Source organism: Bombyx mori, chromosome 12 (genome assembly GCF_030269925.1).
Source record: "Bombyx mori chromosome 12, ASM3026992v2".
Taxonomy (NCBI): Eukaryota; Metazoa; Arthropoda; class Insecta; order Lepidoptera; family Bombycidae; genus Bombyx; species Bombyx mori.
In genome coordinates, this window is record NC_085118.1 from 4,682,546 (window position 1) to 4,708,087 (window position 25,542).

Consider the following 25,542-nt stretch of genomic DNA (forward strand, 5'->3'; position numbering starts at 1 on the left):
TTTCGGGCCGCCAAAGCTTCGGACGCGTTCGCTCGAATCGCGACAACTCAACGGACAAATGGAGAGAACGCCGCGAACGAAAACGAACAGAAACGAAAACTTACTATCGACATAATGGCATGGGCCGGCGAGCGTTAACCGTAACCGGACGGAAGCGAGTCACTGGTGCACTCTCACACGGTGGGTTTTAGCACGGGGGGGAGGGGGGCGCTGTCCCCTAGGAGTCTTTAAAGAACCAATTGTTCCAGAAGGAGCGCGCGCGCACCTTGGCGTCGGGCGCGGGCTCCCGGCGCACGGGCACCGCGGACTTGGTCGAGCGCTGCGAGTGTGCGGAGGGGGGGCGGGGCGGCGGCTGGCGGGGGGCGGCGCCCTTGTGCAGCGGGATGCGGGAGGGCCGCGCCCGGCGCCCGGGAGCCTCGCCCGGGAGCGCCAGCGGCTCCATCTCCCGCATGCTGCTGTGCGCGCCCGCCTCCAGCTGCCGCACGCGACCCCGGGCCGTCTCCGCCTCTATGCTCTTTTCCTCCAACTGGAATCAGATATGTACGCTTTCCTAATTGTTTTTTAATGTAAACCCATCCAATTTTAGAGCCCATAAATAAGCTATAGGAGGTAGTGTAGATGGCAGCACTTTCAAAGTTAAGGTCGAAATTCTTAGAATAATTATTGATTGATATGGTCGTTATTCTAATCTTTAATCTTATTTAACCAACATTCATTAAATATGTGGGCTTATCCCACATTCCATGCACACACATTTATACACACACACAGACACACACACACATACACACATGTGTGTATGTGTTTGTTTTATATATAGTGTAGTAATAATATATTCATAGATAGGTTATATGTATGAATGTATATTTTGTGTGTATTAATAATTATATTAAATAAACATATAAGTATGTATTTTATTGTGAAGAGTACCTAAATGTGTGTGCATGGAATGTGGGATAAGCCCACAATATAATAAGTCACTTCGCTTGCATAAACTTTCTTAAAATAATGAGCTCAAAGGGAAGAGAAGTATACAATATTAATAATTCAGTTAAATTTATAAATATTACCTATTATTTACATTACAATTATTTACATAAGATGTCAAACAGAAACGCTGCCAACGCTTATAGATCGCATTCGTTTTTTACTTGAAGTACGTGTACATACAGTGCGTTGTATGTAACATTAAAAATAACTTACTCTAAATTTTAGATCTTCGTTGACATCTCGCGCTCTTTCTAATCTTTCGAAAAGTGACGAACGCTGCGCAACGACACGTTTCAGCCGTTCACTTAAAACCTGAAAATTGACCAGGCGCCACCATTATTTATATGTATCTACAGAAGTATTCTGTAACGTTCTCTCGCTGGCTAAAACCTATAAATGTGCCTTTTTTTCTCTTTTTATCGTCATTTCATCTATTTTGTAATCGCAATGGTACTAAAGAAGTATGATTCAAAGTTATCATATCCAAATACGTATTGTAACGCAATTAAAATTAGTTCATTTTAGACTATGTGTGTACGAAATATAAATTTACAGAAAGGGCATTTATTTAGGGTTGACTAATGCCCGTATCTTTAGACGTTTCGTCAAATAGTCCTCCACTCTTAACTCATCCGACGATGCTCGAGCATTCCTCCCAAACTTACTCGAGTTTGGTATTTTTAGTCGACCATTACAATATTCCTCAACTGTCCTCGAGTGAGGTAGAGTCGCGTTATTGCGTCACCACGACAACATCAGTTTGAGGAAAATTTGTTCAAGCTAGCATCAAACCTATAGAGTTCTGTAGTCTATGGTCATTGTTTAATGTCAAAGTCAAGCTGCTGCTGTCTGTTTGACACTAGAAGCATTGAACTTGTTTGATGTTTTAGTTGCTGAGTTATTCGTAAATATGTGTGGTAAATTTGAAAGTGTATTATTTATTTTCTAACCCATTATTATTTTAGATTTCGATTTAGATTTTTAGATGCGCGAGTCATGCAGAGATCCAGGCCATAGCACAACAATATCATATACATATTTCCATTTGCGGTCCACATACTATTTGGACATTGATAGAAAACCAGCTTCGAGGAACGTTCAAGGTACGTCGCGACGTACCTTGACTTGACATTTCGTTTACTCCACTCCGGTTAGGAAAATTTTCCAAGGACGCTTGAGTGGAGTTTATTTTTACGTCTAAGCATACCAAAACGCGCGTTGTAGGTTGAGTCGAGTCGAGTTAAGCTCGTGTGAACGACTAAAGATACGGGGGTAAGCCTGTAAAACCGTAGATAAGTACTTGTACCAGATCGAGTGCTTTGTTTCAAATGACTTTGTGTCTCCATTTTTTCCTGCGTAATCGTTGGTAGTCTAAGGGGTTATTTCATCTATCCGCGGACTGGTAGGTGAGCTCACGGGTTCAACCTGAGTACTACTCTAGACCACGCAACGCACTTACGTATTTATCGCGTTAAGTTAATTGACAACAATCGAGATCGAACGAAAGTACTCGTACTAAAATTAGACACGAAGTCGCGTAAAAATAATAAGTCGAAAGACGCTTACCACAAATTATTTTGTGCGTTTACTGTCGTTGTTGGTAGTTTGAAAAGTTTTAAATTTAACCTAAAGACGAGAACGGTCTTTAATGAACAATACGCGAGCACATAGCCTCTCATAATGGTCCGTCGACACAGTCCATTAGCTTTGTTCCGCGTAATTTTGCCGAAATCTCCGTTTACGTCAACGCGCCGTCTCTCGTTACAGCAATGACAGTCACGTACTCATTTACGTCATCTCACTTACAATTATTACTAGTTTACTTCTTTACGATTCTTTTTTGTTTGTTTGTTACAGTAGGCTGAAGCGATTGTAATTATTTCAATTTATGTTGTTTAATACGATTTTATTAGCTCGCTCTGCGTGTGTTTCCGTCTGTCTACCTATCTATGTAACGGAATATTTCAACATAAATTTCATCAACTTTATGATATTCTATCAACTTGCAAATTTTTACACGTATCAAGGATTCATAACAGTTTAATATGTACTTTTATTGTTTTGGTCTAATAAAAATATATAAAACCATGTTAAAAAGGTCAATATATTTTAAATTTCATATTATATTTTGTATCAATTTCAACTTCAGAAACAAGCAAAGTTACATATGTATGTAATTTTGTACTAAATACTAAAGTTTTTCTATATCATATACAGTTTCTCGGGAGGAGTAGATCCTAGCCCGCGTGACCTCACAAAATGCCCTAAAAATAATTTTACGTAGATTGCAACATCATACAAAATTATAAATGCTTGAGAAATTTAACCAAATCTGAGAGAAAATCGGGTACATAATCTCTGCATCACGAGTACATCAAGCGACCAAATCAATAGGCCGTTCCGAAAGTCCACGCCCTGTGTCAAATCAAAAATATTTAAGAATCAAACGCTAACCTGATTCTGAACGGTGGAGTTGAGGAGTTGTCTCTGCAGTTCGACGGGATTGCTCTCGAGTAGAATCGCCGCGAACTTTTCCGAATCGGGAGTCGGCACGCGCACTCGTGACGGCGAACCAAACGTAGAGTCCAGCCGGCCCAGCGCCGATGTCGGCTTGCTCGACGAATGCACCTGGAGTAAATGCAAATATATTTTTTTATTCCTTCCTATCTAGTAACCTCGAGGAGATTCTAGATTCACCGAGCTAGTAGGTGACCTCGCGGGGCTCAAACCGGGAGTGTTTATAACACTGACCCTAGCAAGAGCAGTGCTTCGCAGAATCTACCACCGGATCGGAAACGCAACCCACTGACAAGATTTGGCGAGAAACTCAGTGGGGGGCTGTGTTTATAGGTTAATTTACTCGTCGAGCCCTTCGTCGCAAGGGACGGGTTCGGCGAGAACGGTGACCGGTGCTTGAGGTACCTAAAAGCACTGTTAATGGATCGGGAGGATCCGTAATGATGTGTTTGGGGCGACGTCGACTGTAAACCATTTGGTCGACATGATCGGGTATGTAATTACCGGCGGCCACGACAAGAGGGTTTTCATGGCGTGCCGCCTTTTCAAAGTGAATAAATAGCTTTATCCTTCGGCCTTGTTCTGTACTACAAATCAGCATTTCATGAAATTTTACCAATCATATTATATAGAAATGCATATCGATAAAATGACAGAATACAAACGGTATAAATACGTATTATACGGTACCTATTTATAATTATATTATATACAAACAGTATTCTTTAAATATGTACTCTACGCATATGAAACAAAAATGATATGGATCATTGATGTGTCAACTCTTCTTGAAGATGAAGAAGATTGGAATTATATTTAAAAAAAAAAACAAGATTTTTTTAATTAAAAACAAATAACACACTAACACAGCGATTTTTTCGTGAAAGCTATATCTCGTAAACGAGAGCTGTTACAAATAAAACTGAGGGTATATTTGAAATCAGCAACGTCAAATTAGCAAACAGCACGTGTTAAAAGTAAATCATCAGACAAAAGTTGCCATATTATTGTGCAGTGTAACAGAAGCAACACTGAATCTCAAGTTGACATGACGAAAGTGACATTATCACCGATAACGGTTTGCAAAATATTATATGAGTTGCAACATCCCAGTAATACTATGTACCTGCGCTTCAAGCTGCGCTGTTCTTTCGAGCAAGGCGTCTCGTTCCTCGCGCAACCTCTGTACATGTTCACAATCGCAGTGCTGGTGTGAGACGGTGTGGGTGAATTCGTCTTCGGCTGTAGCCCGCTCGTCGAGTTCCCCACGCAGCAGTTCGGCCTCTTCCCGCAATCTGCCGCCCTTACGTTGGATGACATCAAGTAACGCCCACAGCTCGTCTTCCAACGGACGCGACCTCGACGCTGAAGCCGACGCGGATGCGGACGAATGCGCTTCCTGAAACCGTTCCGTTCAGCGAAACTGATTAACAACAGAACACTTGATTATTCAGTTTCGGTTCAAGACCAACTTAGAAATCTTGGTAAAAATAACTAACGTTTCTAACTGATCTATACTAATATATAAATCTACAGTGGTTTTTACGGATGTTCCGTTATAACTACTGAACCATCCGATTGACTTGAAATTTGGTATCCATGTAGAAAATACATGTACTTAAATGATAGGCTAATATTTATGTGAATGTTGGACTCTCTGCACCAGTTGCAGGGGCGTTAATGATGAGAATCTTTGTGGGGGTGAGAAATAATAATGTTAATTTTAAATGCCCAGCGAAGCGGACGGGTACAACTAGTCGGTTTATAAAACTTTGAAGAAGGCCGTATTAACTTGTAATATGCGTAGCTGCTAGCATAGTTTAGGTTAATACCTTGCATGAGGTCTCTGTGCTGAAGCCGGAGTCTTGCACGGAGGGATGAGGTTTAGCTCGCGGCTCTTGTGGCGCAGGGAGCTTGCGCCGCACGCGCACTCCGGGCTCCCAGTCGCGCCGCGTAACGCTGTTCCCGCGCGACGGCGCCATCTTTGACCGAAGATTCGGGAACGTCTCGATGACGAGGTCGCGGAACTCGAGCAGGGCCCCGACCTCATTCTGGAGTTCCTGATCAAAATTTGTACAAAATTTACTTTTAGCATAGAATACCGGTCGAAAAACTTTCAACGGCTAATGATTGATTCGAAATTTTGTATTAAAAAAAAATCCTCTTGATTGGCAGATGAGTTGATGACCCAAAAGTTATGTTTAAGACGCTATTTAATTACGATTTTTTTTTAATAAGGTTTTGCGCCTTCTCGCTGTCCCAGTTGTGTGCGATGATGATATTGTGACATAAATTTTCAGAGGTTTATAGAATTATCATGATCGCATAAACATATATAAAACCAATTGGCAAGTAATAAATAGGTAGGTAGGTAACCACGTAGACAAACTAAAATACAAAATTATTTGAGTAGACAGCGCTTTAGTGGTCAGACTTCAAACGTGAATGTCACTGTTCACCTTGAAAACAAGAGGTCGAAGTCTCAATTATATTGTTAATAACGTCTATGTATAATAACCCCTACAAACCGGGTCTATTTAGGTTTTGTGTGTCTTGGAATTATTATTTTTTATCTATACACTTCTTTGCTCACCTGTAATGCGACGAGGGATTTAGCCTGCTCTGAGACAAGGTAGTGGAATGATTGCGAACGGAGAGGAAGACATTCCATGCCCGAGCCACCAGACCCTCCGCTGGCACTGTCCGCACCGCCCGTCTGAAACAAGGGAATATATTATTATTAGCTGACCCGGCAAACATTGTTTTGGCATATATAAGATTTGTAAGGAATTTCTAGTGTAGAAAAAGAACTAACATATTGTAAGTGTGTAAGGATGTGGTAAATGAGTGAAAGAGGCATGGTTGAGCATTTGGTTGAATGAGGTTTTGTTATTTTTATACTCCCTGATCGTTCACAACGCTAGAGTGAAAGAGGCATGTAGCGCTGTGAACGATGAGGGAATATAAAAATAACAAAACCTCCTTCAACCAAATAATGCCTCATTAAAACAAACAAAAAGATTACAAAAAATAAATGTTAGGGGTGGACAACCCTTATCACTTAGGGGTATGAAAAATAGATAGTAGCCGATTCTCAGACCTAGTAAACATGCATATAAAATTTTATAAAAATCGGTCAAATCGTTTCAGAGGAGTATGGTAACTAAAAGTACATTTCCCAGTACATTTTTGAAAATTTAGTGTATGTTCGTAAACATATTGAGGAGTTTCCTAAAAAGTCGGACATACATAATAGAAATACTAGGAACAAACACAAGCTTGTTGTGCCGATGAGTAGGTTACATAAGATACGAATTTCATTCGGGTGTTTGTCTGTGCGCCTGTACAACAAAATCCCACAAGATGTTCAGAACCTACATACACATAGGTTTAAGAAAACTAATAATTAAAGAACATCTGTGCAATACAGCTTACTATAAAGCTAGTTCTTGTGAATTGGCGGTAGTTCTTTTGACGTTCAACAAGTATGTACTTTCGTTTATGTTGAATAATTTTTTTTTGATTTCATTTGATTTGATTTAACATTGTGACACGAGAATTTTATATATATATAAGATTTTCAAATTTAATTACATTAGGTACCTATATCATTGTTAAAACAAACGTAAACGTATACGACTGTGATTGTCTATGGTATACAAAGGTAAACCAGAGCAATCTATTAAATAGCTTACTAGCCATTACAAGTGATCAATGCAAAACAGAATAATGTCGCGGTGTGCCCCACCGTTAAATTACGTTACGGTCGAATGCGCACCCGGACACAACATCCAACAAAGCGACGCCTCTCTTCCTTCGAACCTATTGTCATCATTAGTAATTATAATGTGTTTTTACAAACCGGTTCGTTGAATTCAGTAGGTATGAAGAGGGATGTATTTGAAGATTTGACAACAGGATAGTTGTAATATTTGTAATATATGTATGAAATGTATATGTTGTAATGCCTGCGAAATCCGATTCTCATTGTAGCGTTTATGTGCTAAGAGTTAAAAAAACAAAGTCATACGAAGATACTCGTTAACATCAACATTGGTACTGAGAATCAAACTGTTAACACCATTAAGTACTTCTTCAACTTCTCTTACAGAAGGATATTGCATTTTATCTGGTGAAGCCAGACATAAGGGTAGATGATCGGCGCAAAATCTACTTTTGGACAATTCCTGGAACACAAGTATGTGTTATTGAAGAAGGAAATGGAAGTTAGTAGTTAGTATCATAGTATTTAAGAAACAAGCTTATAATTTGGCATTGTAGGTATAAATCTATGATAAAGTGTAAATCCAAGTATTTATTTGTCCAAGCGTCTCCAATAATACAGATTCGTTCTATTAAGGACCACCATTTTAATTGCTATTTCCTACGAAAATCAATATTACTGAGTAGTACTTAGTTAAAAATTTAAACATTATTAAATTAAGAACGTACTCTCAAACACCCCAGATAAACCATAACTGCTAAAAACATCCACAGAACAGTGATAGAATCGTAGCTAAAATACTAGAAGACATCACAAATCCGTTTTTGTTTAAAAATTTTTTTTTTCAGATTTTTAAAATATTTTTACACTTATAAAGATGACAACTTTACAATTTCCGCATAACACTCGAAAATAATTGTGTTTTTAATATGCAACCGGTTAAAACTATTATTTTTTTTCAAATTCTTAAGTATATCAGAGGCTTATCAGGTTCAATGTTGTCAATAACTTAAATAAACCTCTTATCATTTTTGATAAAAATGAAAACAGGTACATAAAGGGTGATACTGATCTGCACTGCAATTGAATGAATCGATAGCTACGATTATTTCGCTTAAATTGTTTACCCTCAGTATATAAAATAAATGCTTAACCGTTTATAATATGTATTGCTGCGGTGCTACATACACACATAATTCCCAAGATGATTGATGACCCACAACGAGAATTATTGCCAAGTCATTCACGGTGATTAAACGGTAAAATTATATTGTCTTCAGTCCGTTCGTGCCATAACCGAAAAGAAGACAAATCTCGAACATTGCGAAGCTATTTTGTTTACCAAGCATTCCGCGTATTTTTTTTATTTAGTAGCAATTAACGGAAACTAGTTTTATTCACAATAGCTGTGTGAAAGCGTGTTTTAGTGGTAACCGACCGGCGCCCACAAACTGTTGACAAACGACCACCAGAACAACTGACTTTTCATTCAATGACACTACGTTTTGGTGGCGATTTCTTGTTTTCACTTTCTTTACAATTGCGTCACGGCAAGGCCGTGTCTCCATCTCGTTAAACACAGTCTGATCGTTAGAATAGCTTAATAGTGTGGTATGACATTAAGGTAAGTATTTGTCGTGTTTATACAATTCGATAAAAGTAGCTAAGTCTGTGTTAGGTTCGAAACGGTGATTTTGTTAAATTTTGCCAAATATAATCTGTAACACTAAAGTAAATGCTTAAATTAAACTCTATAGTTTAATGCAAATATAAATCATACTAACTGAAATATCTATTATTTAAAAATATTGAAATGGAAGTATCTAATCTAAAGGCGGCGGAAATAAGATGGTAGTTACTACCTATTTAGTGCTAAATTCGAGGTTTTTTTCCAATCTATGCTGGGCCTGCAAGAACTCACTTTCGTGACCTTGTCGAGTTTAGTCTCTGGTGAAATTCGGACGCGGGTTATTTAGTAACAGAAGATTTTAGTTGGTGCGTGAACGAAGATCCGACGATTTACTGTTGCCCAAAAAAACCGAAGCAAAAAAAAAACATACAGAAATTTCACTTTATTACTATTTGTTTATTTAATTGTAATAAGCAAAAACCCTAGTTGATTTGAAGTGGAGTATGGTTCATACAAATATAGTAACTACCATTTAGTATTTTTTCTACAAAATACAACAATAAATATTTATTATTGTGCGCATGTACTTAGTTACCTCTCGGCATTCGTTTCGCCCGACGTTCTAGATGTCTGCAATGAACGATTCACATTACGGTTCCCAACATTCATGAGTGTTTTTTTTTATATATATTCGAACCAGCTCATTATCTCCTAGCGTGTACACGTTCTATAATTTTGACCGATTAAAATAAACGTTAGTTTTCTGAAGCAATGTGGCTAATTTCGCTGGGAACCGGGACAAGGATGTTTTACTGAACAATAAAGCGGAAATTTACTAGACAAGATCCGATCGTTTACTGGTTAGGTAATAAGAAGGTTCTCTATTTAGCCTTTGAATACCAAAATATGGTTTTCATTACGTTACATTTTTTGTAAGCACTACTAACTAAAACGTGTACAGTTTAGTAGCTTCAGTAAGTAAAAATCTGAACCGCGCTTACTCTCTTTCCAAGTTAAGTTTGCATATAAACTAAACCAGTTAATGTCACCCGCTCTGTGGAAGATTTTTTGATTTGTTTTGTTAACTAATAAAATTAAGAAAGGTCTTTCAATGCACAAGTTACACTCATATGTTACATAAACATAAAACATAAATCTAGGCTTAAATGAAACGTTACGCTCTTCATGTTTACAACTGTTCTCAGTAAAAGAATTGCCAGTGATGTTTGAAAGTTATTTAGTTAATACTAAGTAGTTAGTCATAGTCGTTATTCGTACTGTAGTACCTACAATATTGTTTGTATTGTTGTACAGACAGCTGAACTTAAGTGTCAGCTATATAAAATTGATTTATAGTTTACCAACTTTACTAAATGTGTAAACCATGTTCGCAATACAAACTCATATTAAGCAAAAACCACAATCAAATAGAGACCTCGACAAAATGTACATGTTTAATCCATAATTTAGAACTTGAATATTGAGAAATATCATTTGCTCGACAACTACATTTTATTGTGCAGGCACAAAAACCGCGATTTGTTACGTCTTCAAATTGAATGAAACTTCACAGAACAATGAAACAGCACCATTTATTCTAAGAACGACATACGGTTGAATAAATATGTACAGGACAAAACAAGTTGTAAGTACATTCTAGAAAAGATGAACCATATGTTAATAATCTATTATAACGTAATATTTAAGTAAAATCAGGTTGATTTTTTTTACTTTTTCGGAATTTACCGCAAGATGGTAACCGGCAATACCGTGTGGTACCTACGTGTTGGTTACAGCTTGACACCAACCGGTCGGTCTTTGAAAGTATCCAATAATATACGCGTTGAACTGTTTAATATCTCCATTTAAACACATTCTACCTGTTCTTTCGATATCTCTTTGCGTTGGCTCATTATTCTTAAAAGAATCTAAAACATTACTAAATTAATATTATAAACTTACAGTTATTATTTTAAAGAATTAAAACCCAGACGAATTGCTGCAGTTTCTTCCTAATCACGGATGAGTTCACAGTCCTTGCAATTTGTTTATACACTAGTTTTATAAAAACTTAATGACCTTAAATAATAGAATCTGCAATTTATATTTTGTATATTTTAGTATAAATCAGACCATATTTAATTTTAAAATATTATGAGTAGTTTTACTTCGGAATTGTCGACATTATCATATCGAAAGCCTACCTATTTACTACTACTAAAGCCTACCTACAAGATCGAAGTTTCAACGTACTGGTATCACGGCTTGAATGCTACGCGCCAAAAATTTGCAGTGTTAACACCTACCCTGTTGAAAGACTTGCAACATGTAATTACAAGAAATCAAGGTATGAAAAGAGAAGTACGATAAAAACAGTACTACTTTGACGCATGATTGGAACTATACTGTATACTGTACCCGTTGTCTTGATCTTAATCGGACTACTACGCAATATCTTCTTAATTAGGTCATGCACATTAAATTTAATATGAATACATCATTAAAATAATAAATTAAAAATAATTAATTTATAAAAAAGAGTGCGTCAATAAGTATATTACGTATTAACAACAGAACACTACGAAACCAACTTTCCTTTCTAGCTTACCCAATAAGTATCATTAGCATGACAATAAAACATAAGTATCCCCCATTCATTTGTTAGATGGTAATAGAAGTAACGTAATTTGCGGATTGCTTTTCTCCATCAAATTGGACACTTACAGAGAACAAGAAAAAAAAATCAATCTACATAATAATATCATAAAACCAGCGCACAGTTGTCGAGCCGCCAGCAATCAAGTTACTATTATAAAACTGTAACAGGTGTTTGTTTATATATGTTAGGGTAATAAAAAACCCTCGCCTACATTTTTTTTATTGCTTAGATGTGTGGACGAGCTCACAGCCCACCTGGTGTTAAGTGGTTACTGGAGCCCATAGACATCTACAACGTAAATGCGCCAGACACCTTGAGATATAAGTTCTAAGGTCTCAGTATAGTTACAACGGCTGCCCCACCCTTTAAACCGAAACGCATTACTGCTTCACGGCAGAAACAGGAGGGGCGGTGATACCTACCCACCCGTGCGGACTCACAAGAGGTCCTACCACCAGTAAAAATTTGGTAAACCAGTAAAACATTGGTAATAATCTGTCACACTTTTTAGTGTAACAAAATAATGTCAAACATAAATCTCTACATAACAATAAGACTATTAATGCACAACACTGGTTCAAACCACAACCGAAAAATCACGCCCGAACGTTTATGTCACATAATTTTTGTATGACGACTAATGGATAATTTAGCATTGATTTAGACATTGTTTGGATGCTTTGTTTAATGTTCCCTAAATGAACTTGAGGTAAAAAATAAAATCAATAAATAATAAAAAGTAGCTTACTTTAAGTGGAAATTGGTATAAAATCTGTACCATAGCTCATGAATACGTTCGAAATTCTGAAAAGCGCAAGTCCGAGTCGAAAATTCGGGTCAAAAAAAACAAAATGATTTATTCGGTTGACCATCATGGTAAGATTACTGATGCGATTTTTTATGACACAATAACTGGCAATTTTACTTCCTTCAGATACTGAATAAAATATATATGTTTTTCTTCTGATCAAAAACCTATACGAGGTGGATTCCCATTTCAAGAACATTTTATTTACTTTTGCATTAGTTTGTTGATATATTCCAAAGCTATCGTTGGTGGAACTGCGAGCAAGCAGCTATGTTACACACTTGCAATTTAAGTGTTCGGTAATTAAAAACTCCAAACGAAAGGATTTTTGTTGTCCGATTGTTTTTATTGAAAAATCATAAGTATTATTTTTGATATCTGCAGTTGTCTATATCAGCGTGGAACATACGGAATTGTTTTGTGACACACGATAAGTAAAAAATAATATTAAATTACAGGCCATAAAAAATAGAGACACGTGTCATACATCTACGTAATTTTAGCAATTGTATTCTAATAAAAAAGAACACCTACAAGTTTTTTATATCAGTCTTTTAAAGTTGCGCAAGAGTCAAATGACCCAAAAAAGAACTTTTATTATGATCTTAGGAGTTGAGTCTAAAGGATTGAGACTTTGACAGTATATCTTAAGATAGAGCTGCATTCACTATGTAATGTCTCTGGACTTTAATAGTAATTTGACACCGCATAGCACGTGGATCTGACTGCCCATCTACGATAAATAAAAAAACATAAAAGTATCAGAAGAACGAGTAGCTAGTATAATTTGTATAAGGACATGTTTTAATCGTAGCATCCGGCAACCACATTTAAATGGTAAAACAGCATCATTAAATAGTTGGACGCCAGCTAACGGTACAGCTAACTGTTGAGAAATGCGCCAGAGTGAGTTATTAGATGAAAAATTGTAACTTCGCTAAGTGAATCCATTTCATATAACTAACAACACAATTAATCATTGTAGTTTTACGATCCTAGTCAAACAACAACTTGTTTAGTTACACGAAAATAAATTGATACTTAAATACACCCATTCATGTAATTCTCACAATGTTAAATGGTTTCCAAGAAGTTTTTAGTGAAGTATAGACGAAGGCTGAACTAAATAGACAAGCGTAACAGAATTAGATGTTGGCGAACTATTGACACTTGCCGACAAATAAAAGTACTGAAGAGCAACGTGATCCAATCGAGCGTTACGTGCTTTCACTCTCCGATCTATCGGTTTCATATTAGCGTTGGTTTCGGTAATAATGAGATTTTTGTCTACTGTTAAATCGAATCTATTTAGATTATTTGTGAAAAACGCTTTACGCGTTGTAGAACATGCTCTCACATTGCACTTATTTTTATTGATTTTTATATTCGGTAGATAAATGCAACACACCTAGTTTCGTATTGTCTCTCAACAACTTAACAAACTTAATTTTAAAATGAAGCACTTTCATCAATACGGTGTAAAATCATCATCTTCTCATAATTATAATATTAAAATATCGTTAGGCAAGCTACATATTTTTGTACAAAAAACCGTGCACTCGCGACGCGAATATGCATGTGTAAGCACGATTTACAAAATTCATTTACGTATGTTGCTGGAAAACGGTGCACGCATACGGAAAGAGCCGCATACTTGAAAACAACCAACCGTGATGGCCCCACCTAATATGAAGCGCTTGTATACGGCCTATACTTTATTGGTAAAAATGCATATTTATTACGCGTTAGATAAAATCCACGTCTGTTTCCTGTCCATCAACTAGAATCAATAACGCGATAGAAGGCATAAAAGTAGACTAATAAAACGGTAGGCCATGAACTAGTTAATATTAACCATTGAATAATGTCCACCGCAACTATATCCTCATATTTTATTTATTAGACATTGATTTGAAATGCCTCAATTATGAATCGGTCACATGTAGCCAGAAAACACGACACGATATTGTAATAGTCTGTCTAACTATTAATCTTTCAATACGGGCATACAACGCAAGACTTCCACATATAATACTTCCTAATAATTACGAAGAGCCGCATAACATTAAGGTTTAATAGCGTTGGTGATTATTTTGAAGTCTAGCTTTATAATAAGTAGGTAATGTAGTAACGTGTCATAAATTGTTAAAATAAATTTGTAACATTATACAATCACATGTGAACCAATAATTGCGACAATAAAAACAGTGTGCGAAAACTAATGTTCATTGTTCAAAGACAACTTTCAACGATTTTTTATTCGATGTCTAATCAAATATGATTGAGTGATTAATTACTTTATTGCGACACAAGTCGTGAAAAATCAGGATACCGTACCCATTCGGTACATATATTTCATACAAACCAATAATTGAATGTCGATGTTTGGGTAAATAAGAAAATTAATATTAATCAGCTTTCTCAATGGCGTGTCATTATAATTCCCGAAGCTAATCGGATTCAATTGAACGTCTGCAGTCTACAAAGTCACGTTTCAGATTTTTTTATTTAATGCTCCAGTTCCACCTGCAAATAGAGATACACGTGCTTAATAACATGTGTCTGTAGATTTCCAATAATAACTCTAGGGAATCTAATTAGTCTTGTTCGCATGATGGATTTCGTTTCAGGCGTTTGCTGACATTTCGAAATATGACCTTTTAGTATACGTAGGTCATACAGATGTTTATAAATTTTTAATGCGTTCATGGTCTGTCAGGTCATATTGTGTGGATAGTCGATTAACAACTACTCATTCTAAATTACTATACAACCAGTCGAATCAAAATTTTTAGTATTTGAGTTGTTGATTGTTTTATTTGAATTAACCGGGACTTTACATATCCGACCCGGGCGACGTGACGGGGCGAAGCAAAGCCGCCGTTGCTAGAAACATGCCTTGACGGAACCCCCGGATCCACTTACGGTGCTTTTTGGCTCTTCTAGCACTGGTCACCCTCCTCGTTGATTTTTTTTATTGCTTAGATGTGTGGACGAGCTCACTGTCCACCTGGTTTTAAGTGGTTACCGGAGCCCATAGACATAGTCTCAGTTTTTACAGTACAACAGCTGCCCCACCCTTCCAATCGAAACGCATTTCGGCTGCACGGCAGAAATAGGAAGGGTGGTGGTACCTACCCGTGCGGACTCACAAGAGGTCCTACCACTAGTAATAATCCACCAGTGATTACAACGAAGAATTTGACGAACGAATTAACTCATAAACACAATCTATTGAGTTTCTCGCCGGATCTTCCCAGTTGGTCGCGATTTTAAATCGGGGGTATCAGTGAAGGCCAATTAGCAGACCGTCCACTTGATAGTGTGTGATGGTTACCGCTGCAACTACAATTATAGATCAGAAAAGACAAGAGCACAGCCTTTGCCTCCTAAAAAGTAGAAGTTATGTTCTCCAGTTGTTTTCGTCTTGTTTTTAATAATTTTTACATTGTATTTTAAACATTGAGATATAGAAAAATTAATTAAATAAACGATAAATTTCTTAAAATATTAGTACTGAGTAAAAAGAGAACAGTATTTCCAGAAAGTACAGAACTACTTATCATTCTTACTTTCTTAATCTTCGAAATTCACAGAATAAACATAATAGACAAAAGACTGAGTCAACAGCCAACAACTTTACGATGGGTAATTAATAAAACATATTCGTAGGTTGGTTAACCGTAAATGGCAAACGTTTAGAGATCGTTCATGGTTCATTGTTTCTAATGTTATACGTGGGTTTACAGATTGTTGCACCCACCCGTTCGTTTTGTGCTTCCATGGCCAAACGATGAGATGTCTCGCGCAAACTCATTCCAATTAAATTAGTAGAATGAAAGCAAAACAGTGAAAATCGCCATAATGAATGTTTTATCTGACGTACTTTATCAAATACGTTTGTTTATGAATTGTTCTAGTTTTTATTTCTTGTATGGTTTCGTTATTGGTATACTAACCATTGAGATAAAAACAGCTACAAAAGTTTTGAGAGGGCCAATAAAAATGAATCGAGAATTAATATCGTGAAAAAACAACCTTTGTTGTGTAGATAGATAATATTGCTAATGACGTCATGACTTCTGTTCGTCTCTTTTTACACATGTCAAAGAGGTTATGATTATTTTATTGATTTCATTGTACAGACAATCTCGCGGTCCACCTGGTGTTGTGTAGTTACCGGAGCAAATAGACATTATATCGGGAATGCCCTCACCCTATTCGAGTTGGAACACTCAATTGTTTCGAATAACAGCTGTCCCACCCACCGTTCGAACCGAAACGCATGGTTGCGCCGAGATATCAACGTTAAGAATAGTTAGTGGTACAAAAACGTTCAAGCCCACGATACACCCTAGCATAAAAAGTTTATGGTTAACTAGATTATTTGCTACCATAGAAAAACCAAAAATAAAACGGAAGGATACGTTCTAGATCACAGTATCAAAGGTACATTAATATCATTAATGTACCGTGCAACTGGTTTAAAATGAAGGTGCAAAGTTTGACTGAAAAAGAATCAAGCTAAATCAGAGACTGTTCAATATTAATTGATACCTGTCGTATCATTTTCAGATGATAAAGATCGCCTATTGTACAAATTTACCTAACTGTTGACTTATTCTCAGTGTTCGTTATGTTTTGATGTGACAACAAAGGGAAGATATTCAATTGAGCACGCGATGGTTCGATATACCGACGCAACCGCCCGAATTTTGTTTTTTGATCTTATCGTATCTTCCCGATCCACTCTCAATGCTTTTAGGTTCTCTAAGCACCGGTCATCATGCCCGCCAAACTTATCGAATACGGCGAATAGTTAATAAGCCCGTCAGCTCACCTAGCGGTCCAAGAGTAGCTGGAATTAGTCCTTAGACTACCAGTAATAAGGTAGAGAAAAAAAAATTGGACTCGCAAGATTATTTTGAAATTATCCTTATTAGGGTTCAACGGTTCGGCATAAGAATAATCTTTAACAACATTGATATTGAAATAACAATCTTTAGTTTGAAGATAAAATTCATACATAAATTACCACTTGATCGTAGTTTTTTCCCCACGGTCTAATCGGTTAGACCTCAATCGTTCAAACTATTCCTTTCGAAAACGGAATTCTCCTATTCGAAGATACACACATACATACACACAAATTGTTTAACGTTATATTATATACCAGTGGCAGATATCCAACGTTTTGAATTGACATGCAATATGAACACAAAGGTCAAATGATGGTGTGCAACGAGATACCAACAGACATCCTTATGTTTGAAAAGTTAAGAGAAATTCCGACATTTTAAAAGACTAAGAAAAACAATGTCTTTCAAACTTAACGTGCAAATAGTTTTTGCTTTTTATTTCACTAGTTCAAATTAATTAGAAAATTAAACAAAACATTAATACCATCGATTTCTGAAATAACTAGTAGTCATTATTTGTGAGTTCTCACTTAGTAAGCGGAATGTTAACTAACACAAACAAACTGAATAACAAGGGTATGTTTTAATTATTAGAAATACGATATCGCTTACCGACGTCAGGCCTCATTATATTTATTACACTTTTCTGAATAACTACAATTTTCTTATAAACCATTTTTTTTTAATGTTAATTTTATGATAAAAACACGCTTTTTTACTGACGCGTCTTTAAAGAATTTTCATCTTCGACTTAAAACTTGGGCTATACGTCTTTTGGTTTTATTCTGTTGATAATTTGAAGCATACGGCTAGCAGTGGATGACTGTGGGCTGATGATGACATCTGGCATTCCCGATCCTGCGGAAAGAATGGAAAGCAGTCGACGTCGCCCAAAACACGTTATCTCGGATCCTCCCAATCAACTAACGGTGCTTCTAGGTACTTCAAGCACCGGTCACCGTTCTCGTCGAACCCGTCGCTTGCGACGAAGGGCTCGACGAGTAAATTAACTCTCAGACACAGCCCACTGAGTTTCTCGCCGGATCTTCTCAGTGGGTCGCGTTTCCGATCCGGTGGTAGATTCTGCGAAACACGGCTCTTGCTAGGGTTCGTGTTAGCAACGTCGTCAGGTTTGAGCCCCGTGAGCTCACCTACTAGTTAGGGTTACGCTGGAATAGCCTCTCTAGGCTACCAGCTTAAGTAGGAAAAAATGATGACATCTGGATAAACAATATCTGGATTTGTTTTCGTATGAAGGTGGAATGGGCATAATAAAAACATGGTTATTCGCTAGTAACTTTAATTATCACTTCACTAAGCCCGTCCTTCGCTCCTGACGAAAACAAATACCTACTGCCAGGCTACTTGCAATCTTTCCATCCTAAAAAATCAATTGTGTGAAGCTTTTATAAATGTATACATTAGAAATTGTGAAGGTTTTTTTTTTTCTTTCATTAGCAGTGGTCAGTTACGGATTACTTCCCTATATATTAGCAAGAAGAAAAAAAAAACAAACACTGTATATAGTAATGAGAATATGTAAATATAATGAATCATTGTGGTTTAATTTGCGTATTTAAAATGAATAATTTACATTCAAAATTTCAAGAGAAGCACTGCGTAACATAAAATTAAATAAAAGCGGATGTGTAGCAATACCTTTATAATTTATGTTAATGTACATACATCGTTTGCACGAAGCGAATTATTAAAAAAATGTTTTAGTCCAGTTATTCGGTTTCGAGGTCTTTGTGATACGAACAACAGGTAGAGTAATTTAACATGACTTAAATTGCTCATGACATACCTAGAAATTCTTTGTTCAATGTGATAATTTGAAGTCTAACGATACTTGTAAAACGGATTTTGAACCTTGAATATAATATTTAACGTTAGACACTGTAAGAATTAAATATTATTAATAATATATCATTTTTTGTATGGCAATAAAATTTCTAGTTTAGCTGTGTGGAATAGTCAATGTTTTCCACAGTACAAAACTGATTAATAAGTAGTTATTAAGATCAAAGATGTATGTATAGTTTTACGTTATTAGTCACGTTAAAATAAATACGCTCTATATAGATTCATCCGTCATGAGACATTAACACAGATGACCAGGTTACGAGAAAACATAAAATTAAGGAAACACAGCTTTAACGTAATCTAATGTTACCCAACACCGAGTTGATTGCAATCATTCGGTCGCAGACGCAGCATTTTGTATGAAACATCTCTAATTACACGAATGAAACGCGACTGTAGGCACACAACAAGAGATAAGAGCAATTCATATAATTGATGTTAGAGAAGCCAGTTGAACGATCTGTAAGTGCCGTCAATAAGCTAACGGCGCCCAGCTGTACTTGCATGAATCATTAATGATTGGCTACTTAAGATTCTTATGCGGTTTGGGTGTCTGGATTGCGGCCAGTCGGCTCCCGACACAAAAATATATACTTGAAACAGTTGTCGTAAACAGTGAATGGTTTAACAAAACTAATAATTTATATAGATAATTTATTTTGAAAACGACCTACTTTTTATGTGGTGTTTTTTTCTTGGTCTGCATGGGTGGACGAGCTCAAGATCCATCTTAAGTTAAAGTAGCTACCAGAGGCGTTTGACATGACAACATGAATGCCGACACCCATCTTGAGATTTTGTCTCCATAAAACACAATTGAAACCTCAACCTTTTGGGTAAATGTTTTTGAATAACAGCTGTTTAATTTTTCACATATAAAATCGATCATTGTTTTAAAAATGATTTAGATTTTTCACTATAATAGAGCGTCAACGGTCATTACGTTAAAATTTTAATAATATATATTATGATAAGCCAGATATTTTAAAAGACTATATTGGTATTGAAGTGCGTGTGCAACAAATTTTTGAGTACTGCATTACTGCGCAAGAAGACTTTCTCCATCCAAATTGCATTGCAAAGATCTAAATGTTTCACTTGCGACAGATAAGATGGAACGGCAATGGTCACCAAACCTTTAAAAAAATTTTTAGGTCGGATTTTTTATACTATATTATTTTTAGTTGTCTTATACAACTAAAAATAATATAGTATAAAAAATCCTTAAAATTGTTGATGTTGAGGTCAATAGCAAAAAAACAATTGCAGTACCAAAATGTTTATGTTTAGGATTGAAGGAGGATGACCTAAATTTCTAACCGATAGGTAACAAAAGTTTCGAACTTCGGGTGTACATGACCTGAATATGACATACTCGTAAGTAAATGCGCAAACAATACGTGAATCATTTTTGACTGTGAATGAAATGCATTAGACAGTAGGTCGGTGCTCCCGAACCGAGAGATCGGAAATAGACACTCCGTTGTTGTAGCCCGCGTTAACTATTTCAACACATTGGGACTGTTCCAGGTAAATTGGGGAAGCATTTTATTTCTATAAAGACGTACGCCTAACATAGACGAGTTAATGACTTGTTGCCTATTTTGGAATATTACAAGAACAAAATGGTCGGTTAATTTCGTTTATGAGTCATTCGTTCTGTTTGGAAGATAACTCTATCCTTTTTATAATTCAAGAATTAAATTAAAAACGTCTATAAATCAAAGATGAAAATTTTATAACAAGCTGTGCCTGCGATTCACATCAGTGACTTTAAGTAGCAACATCGTATTGTGTTGAAAGAGCGAATCGATTGCGATATTGTTCTAGGAAGTCTGCGAAATCTATCATATAATATATCTCGGTGACACTTTGTAAAACGATGATCAATTGTTCTCCTAAAACACTTTCACCGCAGGGCTGGTTCGGCTCTTAATTCTAAATCCTATTCTAAGCATTACGTTATTGATCCTATGGATTATGTCGAGCTTTACATTAAAATTCACATGCACGACACGTTTTCTAAAGGTTATAGTCAAAGGAATTCCGACACATAGTCACGACACTTTCTATTCGCTTCATGTGTTCGATACAATCAAATTAGTTTTATTGTCAATTGAAGTTTATGATTCACGTGTGTTGTACAAAATTGGTTAAATCTAAATAATTCGTTTGTGCCACAATGCTTATCTATGTACCACTACAATCGATTAAACTTTCTATGCAATCCAAATAGACAAATAACGCGTTAATCTCAAGAATCGTTTTAGAATACTGATTAGACTTCCAAAGCGCGCCACTACTAGGTTAAAGATAGTGACGAATGATAATAAATATTTTTTAGAGTGGAAACTTTGTTCGCTTGAAATATATAATGGTTTATAACCGTAGAGCATTTCTCTACGCGCTAATTAAAGTGCACGGAGAAATCCGATAATACGGTATCATGTGGCAATATGTCACATGAAACGACGTCAGGCGAGGCGATCAGGCGACGCGAGCAACTACAGATTGTTTCGGTTCAATAATATTCTTATTTTTACGCTGTTTTAATTAAAATGTGATCTAATACCAAATTATGTAAACGCTTGGACTAGATTTGTGTTCCACTTTAAGCATTTTGAATACACAACACTGTACAGGGTGTCTCAAAATTTAGCATCAGTGGGAAGCGCAGTTTTACCTGTTTTATATAAGTGAAATTTACGAAAGGCTGGTGGACGAGATGGGTTAGCAACAAGAATATTGCGACATCTACTCACCTATAGTGCAACACAAATAGGACTTTCGGAACCGCTACAGAAGGATTTCCTTTTGGTTATCCAGACGCACATGAAATCCCCTGTGCTAGTTCAGTATAACTTCGATGTACTAATTTTGATATAACCATGCAAAGGTTTTATGATTTTAAATCTCAATTCATTTGATTTTGAGATTAACTGCACTTTATAATAACTTTGCATTAAAAAGAAACCTTGTTCTTGAAGTCGCTAAAAATCTGTATCATGCCACATGCGGTCAGATATGACCGCTTTTGTGCCGACGAGTTTATATCGCATATCGCACAGTATCATCTCAGTACGTGAAAGGACGCTCCATATCCTTCTTCTTCCTATATATCAGTAGTGCCTATAGATTTACATACTCGAAAAAGTTTAAAATGTTTTAATCTCAAATAATTTCCTTTTTTATGGGTGTAAAAACAAAGGCCCTCATTTCTTTTAAAAGGGTACTACTTCATACAAAACATCTAAAAGTGTATTACGAAATAGAACTTAACAAAGAGTTCACATAATTTGTGGTGGAAGGCGGAAGCGACGGCGGAAGCGGCGTCACGGTCCACAGCACACGCGAACACTATGACGTGACGTCACTCTCTGGACACACCGGGAGTACAAGTTTAAACGTTTTGTTAATATCAAGTTTTTAGCAAGTTTCGTGATGAAATCGCAGGTGTCATTGCTATTTCGCAGCATAGCATCGTTACTAAAATTTTCGTACCTAAAGGTTTTTGTTATTATTCGCATTTCACATCAACACACAAATTATTTGTTAATTTACATTGAATTTCTTAGGGATTATACAAAATTTATCACAAGTAGGTACGAATCAAAAATAATGCAGTACTTAATCCATTCAGTTCTAGTTTATCAAATATCACGAGTTTCGAGTGACGTTTCAAGGTGCTCCTAAGATAAAAGCATCATTTTCAAGTAGATATAAAATAACAATTCAAGTGAATTCATCTTTGCAATCTCTATGTCAGTGATACGAAATTTTATACAAAAAAGTCGGAATTATTATTTTCAGATTCATACAAACTACATTTTCATGCTTTGTTCCATCGATCCATAATTAGATCCGTTTTTAGTTTGCTTTGATAACAATAGTTCTTAAATTCTGTAAACCTAATTAAACCTAAATTAAATTAATGCTTTGTTCCAACGATCCATAATTAGATCCGTTTTTAGTTTGCTTTGATAACAATCGTTCTTAAATTCGGTAAACCTAATACCTAATCCAATTACAAATCCGATATTAAAAACAGAATTTACAGAATTTGAACTGTTTCAATTTTGACAATCACGTTACCATATTCCATACGGCCAAGCTGGTCGACGATGCAGATTTTTAAATTAACATTTTTAAGTACTTATATGTACATATTATTATATAAAGTATGTCCAATGGATTTAAAAAAAAAATACAATCAAGTTTTGTTTTAGGCGAGCTTTCGTATAAACTTTGCTAAGCCTGAATTTGCACAATCAGGTAATAGGGCCTATACCGTCTTTCGTTAAGATTACTTTGAATTTTATTTCAATAATAATATAAAATATAAGTCGGAATTTTTGTAGTTGAAATTTAAAATAACAAATATTTTTTGAAATAGTTTTTATAAAATATATTACCTTTACTCAAACAGATTCTTCTAGCATTACGTTTGTTTGTGTAACGAAGCATGCCCAGGCCAGTAACCCATTTATGAGCAGTAGGCGGTAATTGAATTACGCTCTTCTCGCCACGGAAGATCCAATCGTGCATTCATATCCTCGAATAAATGAATTATACATTAAAGAAAGTTTTTCTTTCTGTGCAACAACCATTTCATTTGCCGTAAATTAGTTTTGAAACCCGAAAGAAAACTTCTACTGTATTGTGTTATAAACCAACAGAACTGCGGTTTTGATCGAGAGTACCGAAAGGAATTGTATTGTTTATTGCAAACAACATTAAAGCGGTATAACTCCCGTACCCTTTGTCTCATTAAATCATACATTATAAAGCAATTGTTTCTAATTGCTTTGTTTCTTTCGACGACCTCAAAATGTCGCGATTTATGAAATGTGAATAGATATTATGATCTATTAGATTCATGAAACTGTTACATCTAAAAGACGTGTTAATACGAAGACCACGCGGTCCAATTCATCGGAGTGTTTTTATTATTGATAGACATCAATATATCACGAGAACGGTCGAATCTTGACCTTTCGTCAAGGAGTATTTTCAAAACTAGTTTGAAGAAGGATATGTTGTGGAAACATCTCTTCTTTTTCTCCACCTTGATGGGGCACAGCGTTTTTCTATTCAATTCTCTTCTATCAGCCGTCATCTCAACACTCACTCCTTTCTTTCTTATATCATCATTCATACACTCCATCCATGTCTTCTTTGTTCGACCTCTTTCCCATACATCTCCTACTCACATGCATCTTCTCTCTACGCATCACATGCCCATACCACGCTAACCGTTCGTTCTTTAATTTGTTAATTACCCTGGCTAACTGTAGAAAGATCAAGAAGAGAATTTATTCTTAAGCCTAGCTGAACTAATGGACATTAGTATTTATATTGGAATTAAAAAAAAAATGCTTGACAGTTCAATGTCGTAATGAATCTTCTAAAGTTTGGGTAGATTGTAATCGATGCGACCCCGTCGGTTCTACATGAATTACATCCTTGTCTCGTTCAGTGGAACGTGACGGGCACAAGTTGACAATGAAACGTACCTCTTCGACAAAAATATTATTTACAAGTGCGTTCACTATGTGTACTTTAATATAGGTTACTTATGTGTTTTAATGTTGTTTCAATGAATATTAAAATAAAACCTATCAAAACTCGACATTTGCCCGAGTTTATCTTAAAACTAAATCCAAAATGATCAACAATTTAAAGAATAGTATGGTAATAAAAAATGTTTTTACGTGTAACAGAATTAACATTAACTATAAAACTATTAATTTTATTACTTATATTATACAATTTTTGAGGTTATGTATTCTCTATTATATAGTTTTCGTGGTCATGAACAAATACAGCAAAGGATAGAATACAATCTTGTTTAGTTTCAGTATAACAAATGACATTTAATCACTGTTATATTTAGCTTGTAAGGTATCTATCAATCTTTGCCCGCGTCGTCTGGTATCCAACTCTGGACACAAATGCAAAGCATTCGACACTTTCTATTTATGTTAAAGCACGCCTAGTCGACTTTTGCACGCATTGTTGTCTGGGATTATGCTAATGCAGCTTTTTTATAATCCACTGCAAAAACTAGATATGTTTCATAAGTTGAATTGTTTGGTTTTAAACAGTTTAAATTTATATAAAATGCAACGATTGCAACAATTGACGACATAGCATTGTTAGGGAACCCATACGATATTAGCCTTCTCCTGTGGCATCTTCAATAGATTGACCACGCTTGAATTAAAGATACCGTTTCAACTGTTTAACCGCAATTTATTTAATACCTTAAAAATACTGGGTCGATGTTCGTTCGAGACGAATGCACCGTAGATGGCAAACAACCGCAGCACAATGCATGCGGTCGACATCACTAGCCTGGAACATCGAAATCGCGTTTTATATTAGGTATAGGCGCAGTCACAAACGCCCGTATAATAAATAATATTAAGA

At 36.0% G+C, this 25,542-nt stretch overlaps 1 protein-coding gene across 3 annotated transcripts in view; it reads right to left on the reverse strand.

The window, feature by feature from the left end:
- Positions 1-25,542, reverse strand: part of LOC101742357 (uncharacterized) — a 64,092-nt gene that overhangs the window by 4,006 nt on the left and 34,544 nt on the right. For 2 of the 3 annotated variants that reach the window (XM_038014505.2, XM_038014508.2), the window contains exons 2-7: positions 6,101-6,223; positions 5,340-5,567; positions 4,634-4,906; positions 3,445-3,618; positions 1,204-1,302; positions 266-526 (exon numbers count right to left, since the gene is read on the reverse strand). In XM_038014505.2, the coding sequence (XP_037870433.1) occupies positions 266-526; positions 1,204-1,302; positions 3,445-3,618; positions 4,634-4,906; positions 5,340-5,567; positions 6,101-6,223 (1,158 nt within the window). Of the gene's footprint in view, positions 1-104; positions 527-1,203; positions 1,303-3,444; positions 3,619-4,633; positions 4,907-5,339; positions 5,568-6,100; positions 6,224-25,542 lie in introns of all 3 variants that reach the window. The other variant, XR_005245300.2, reaches the window with a different exon arrangement.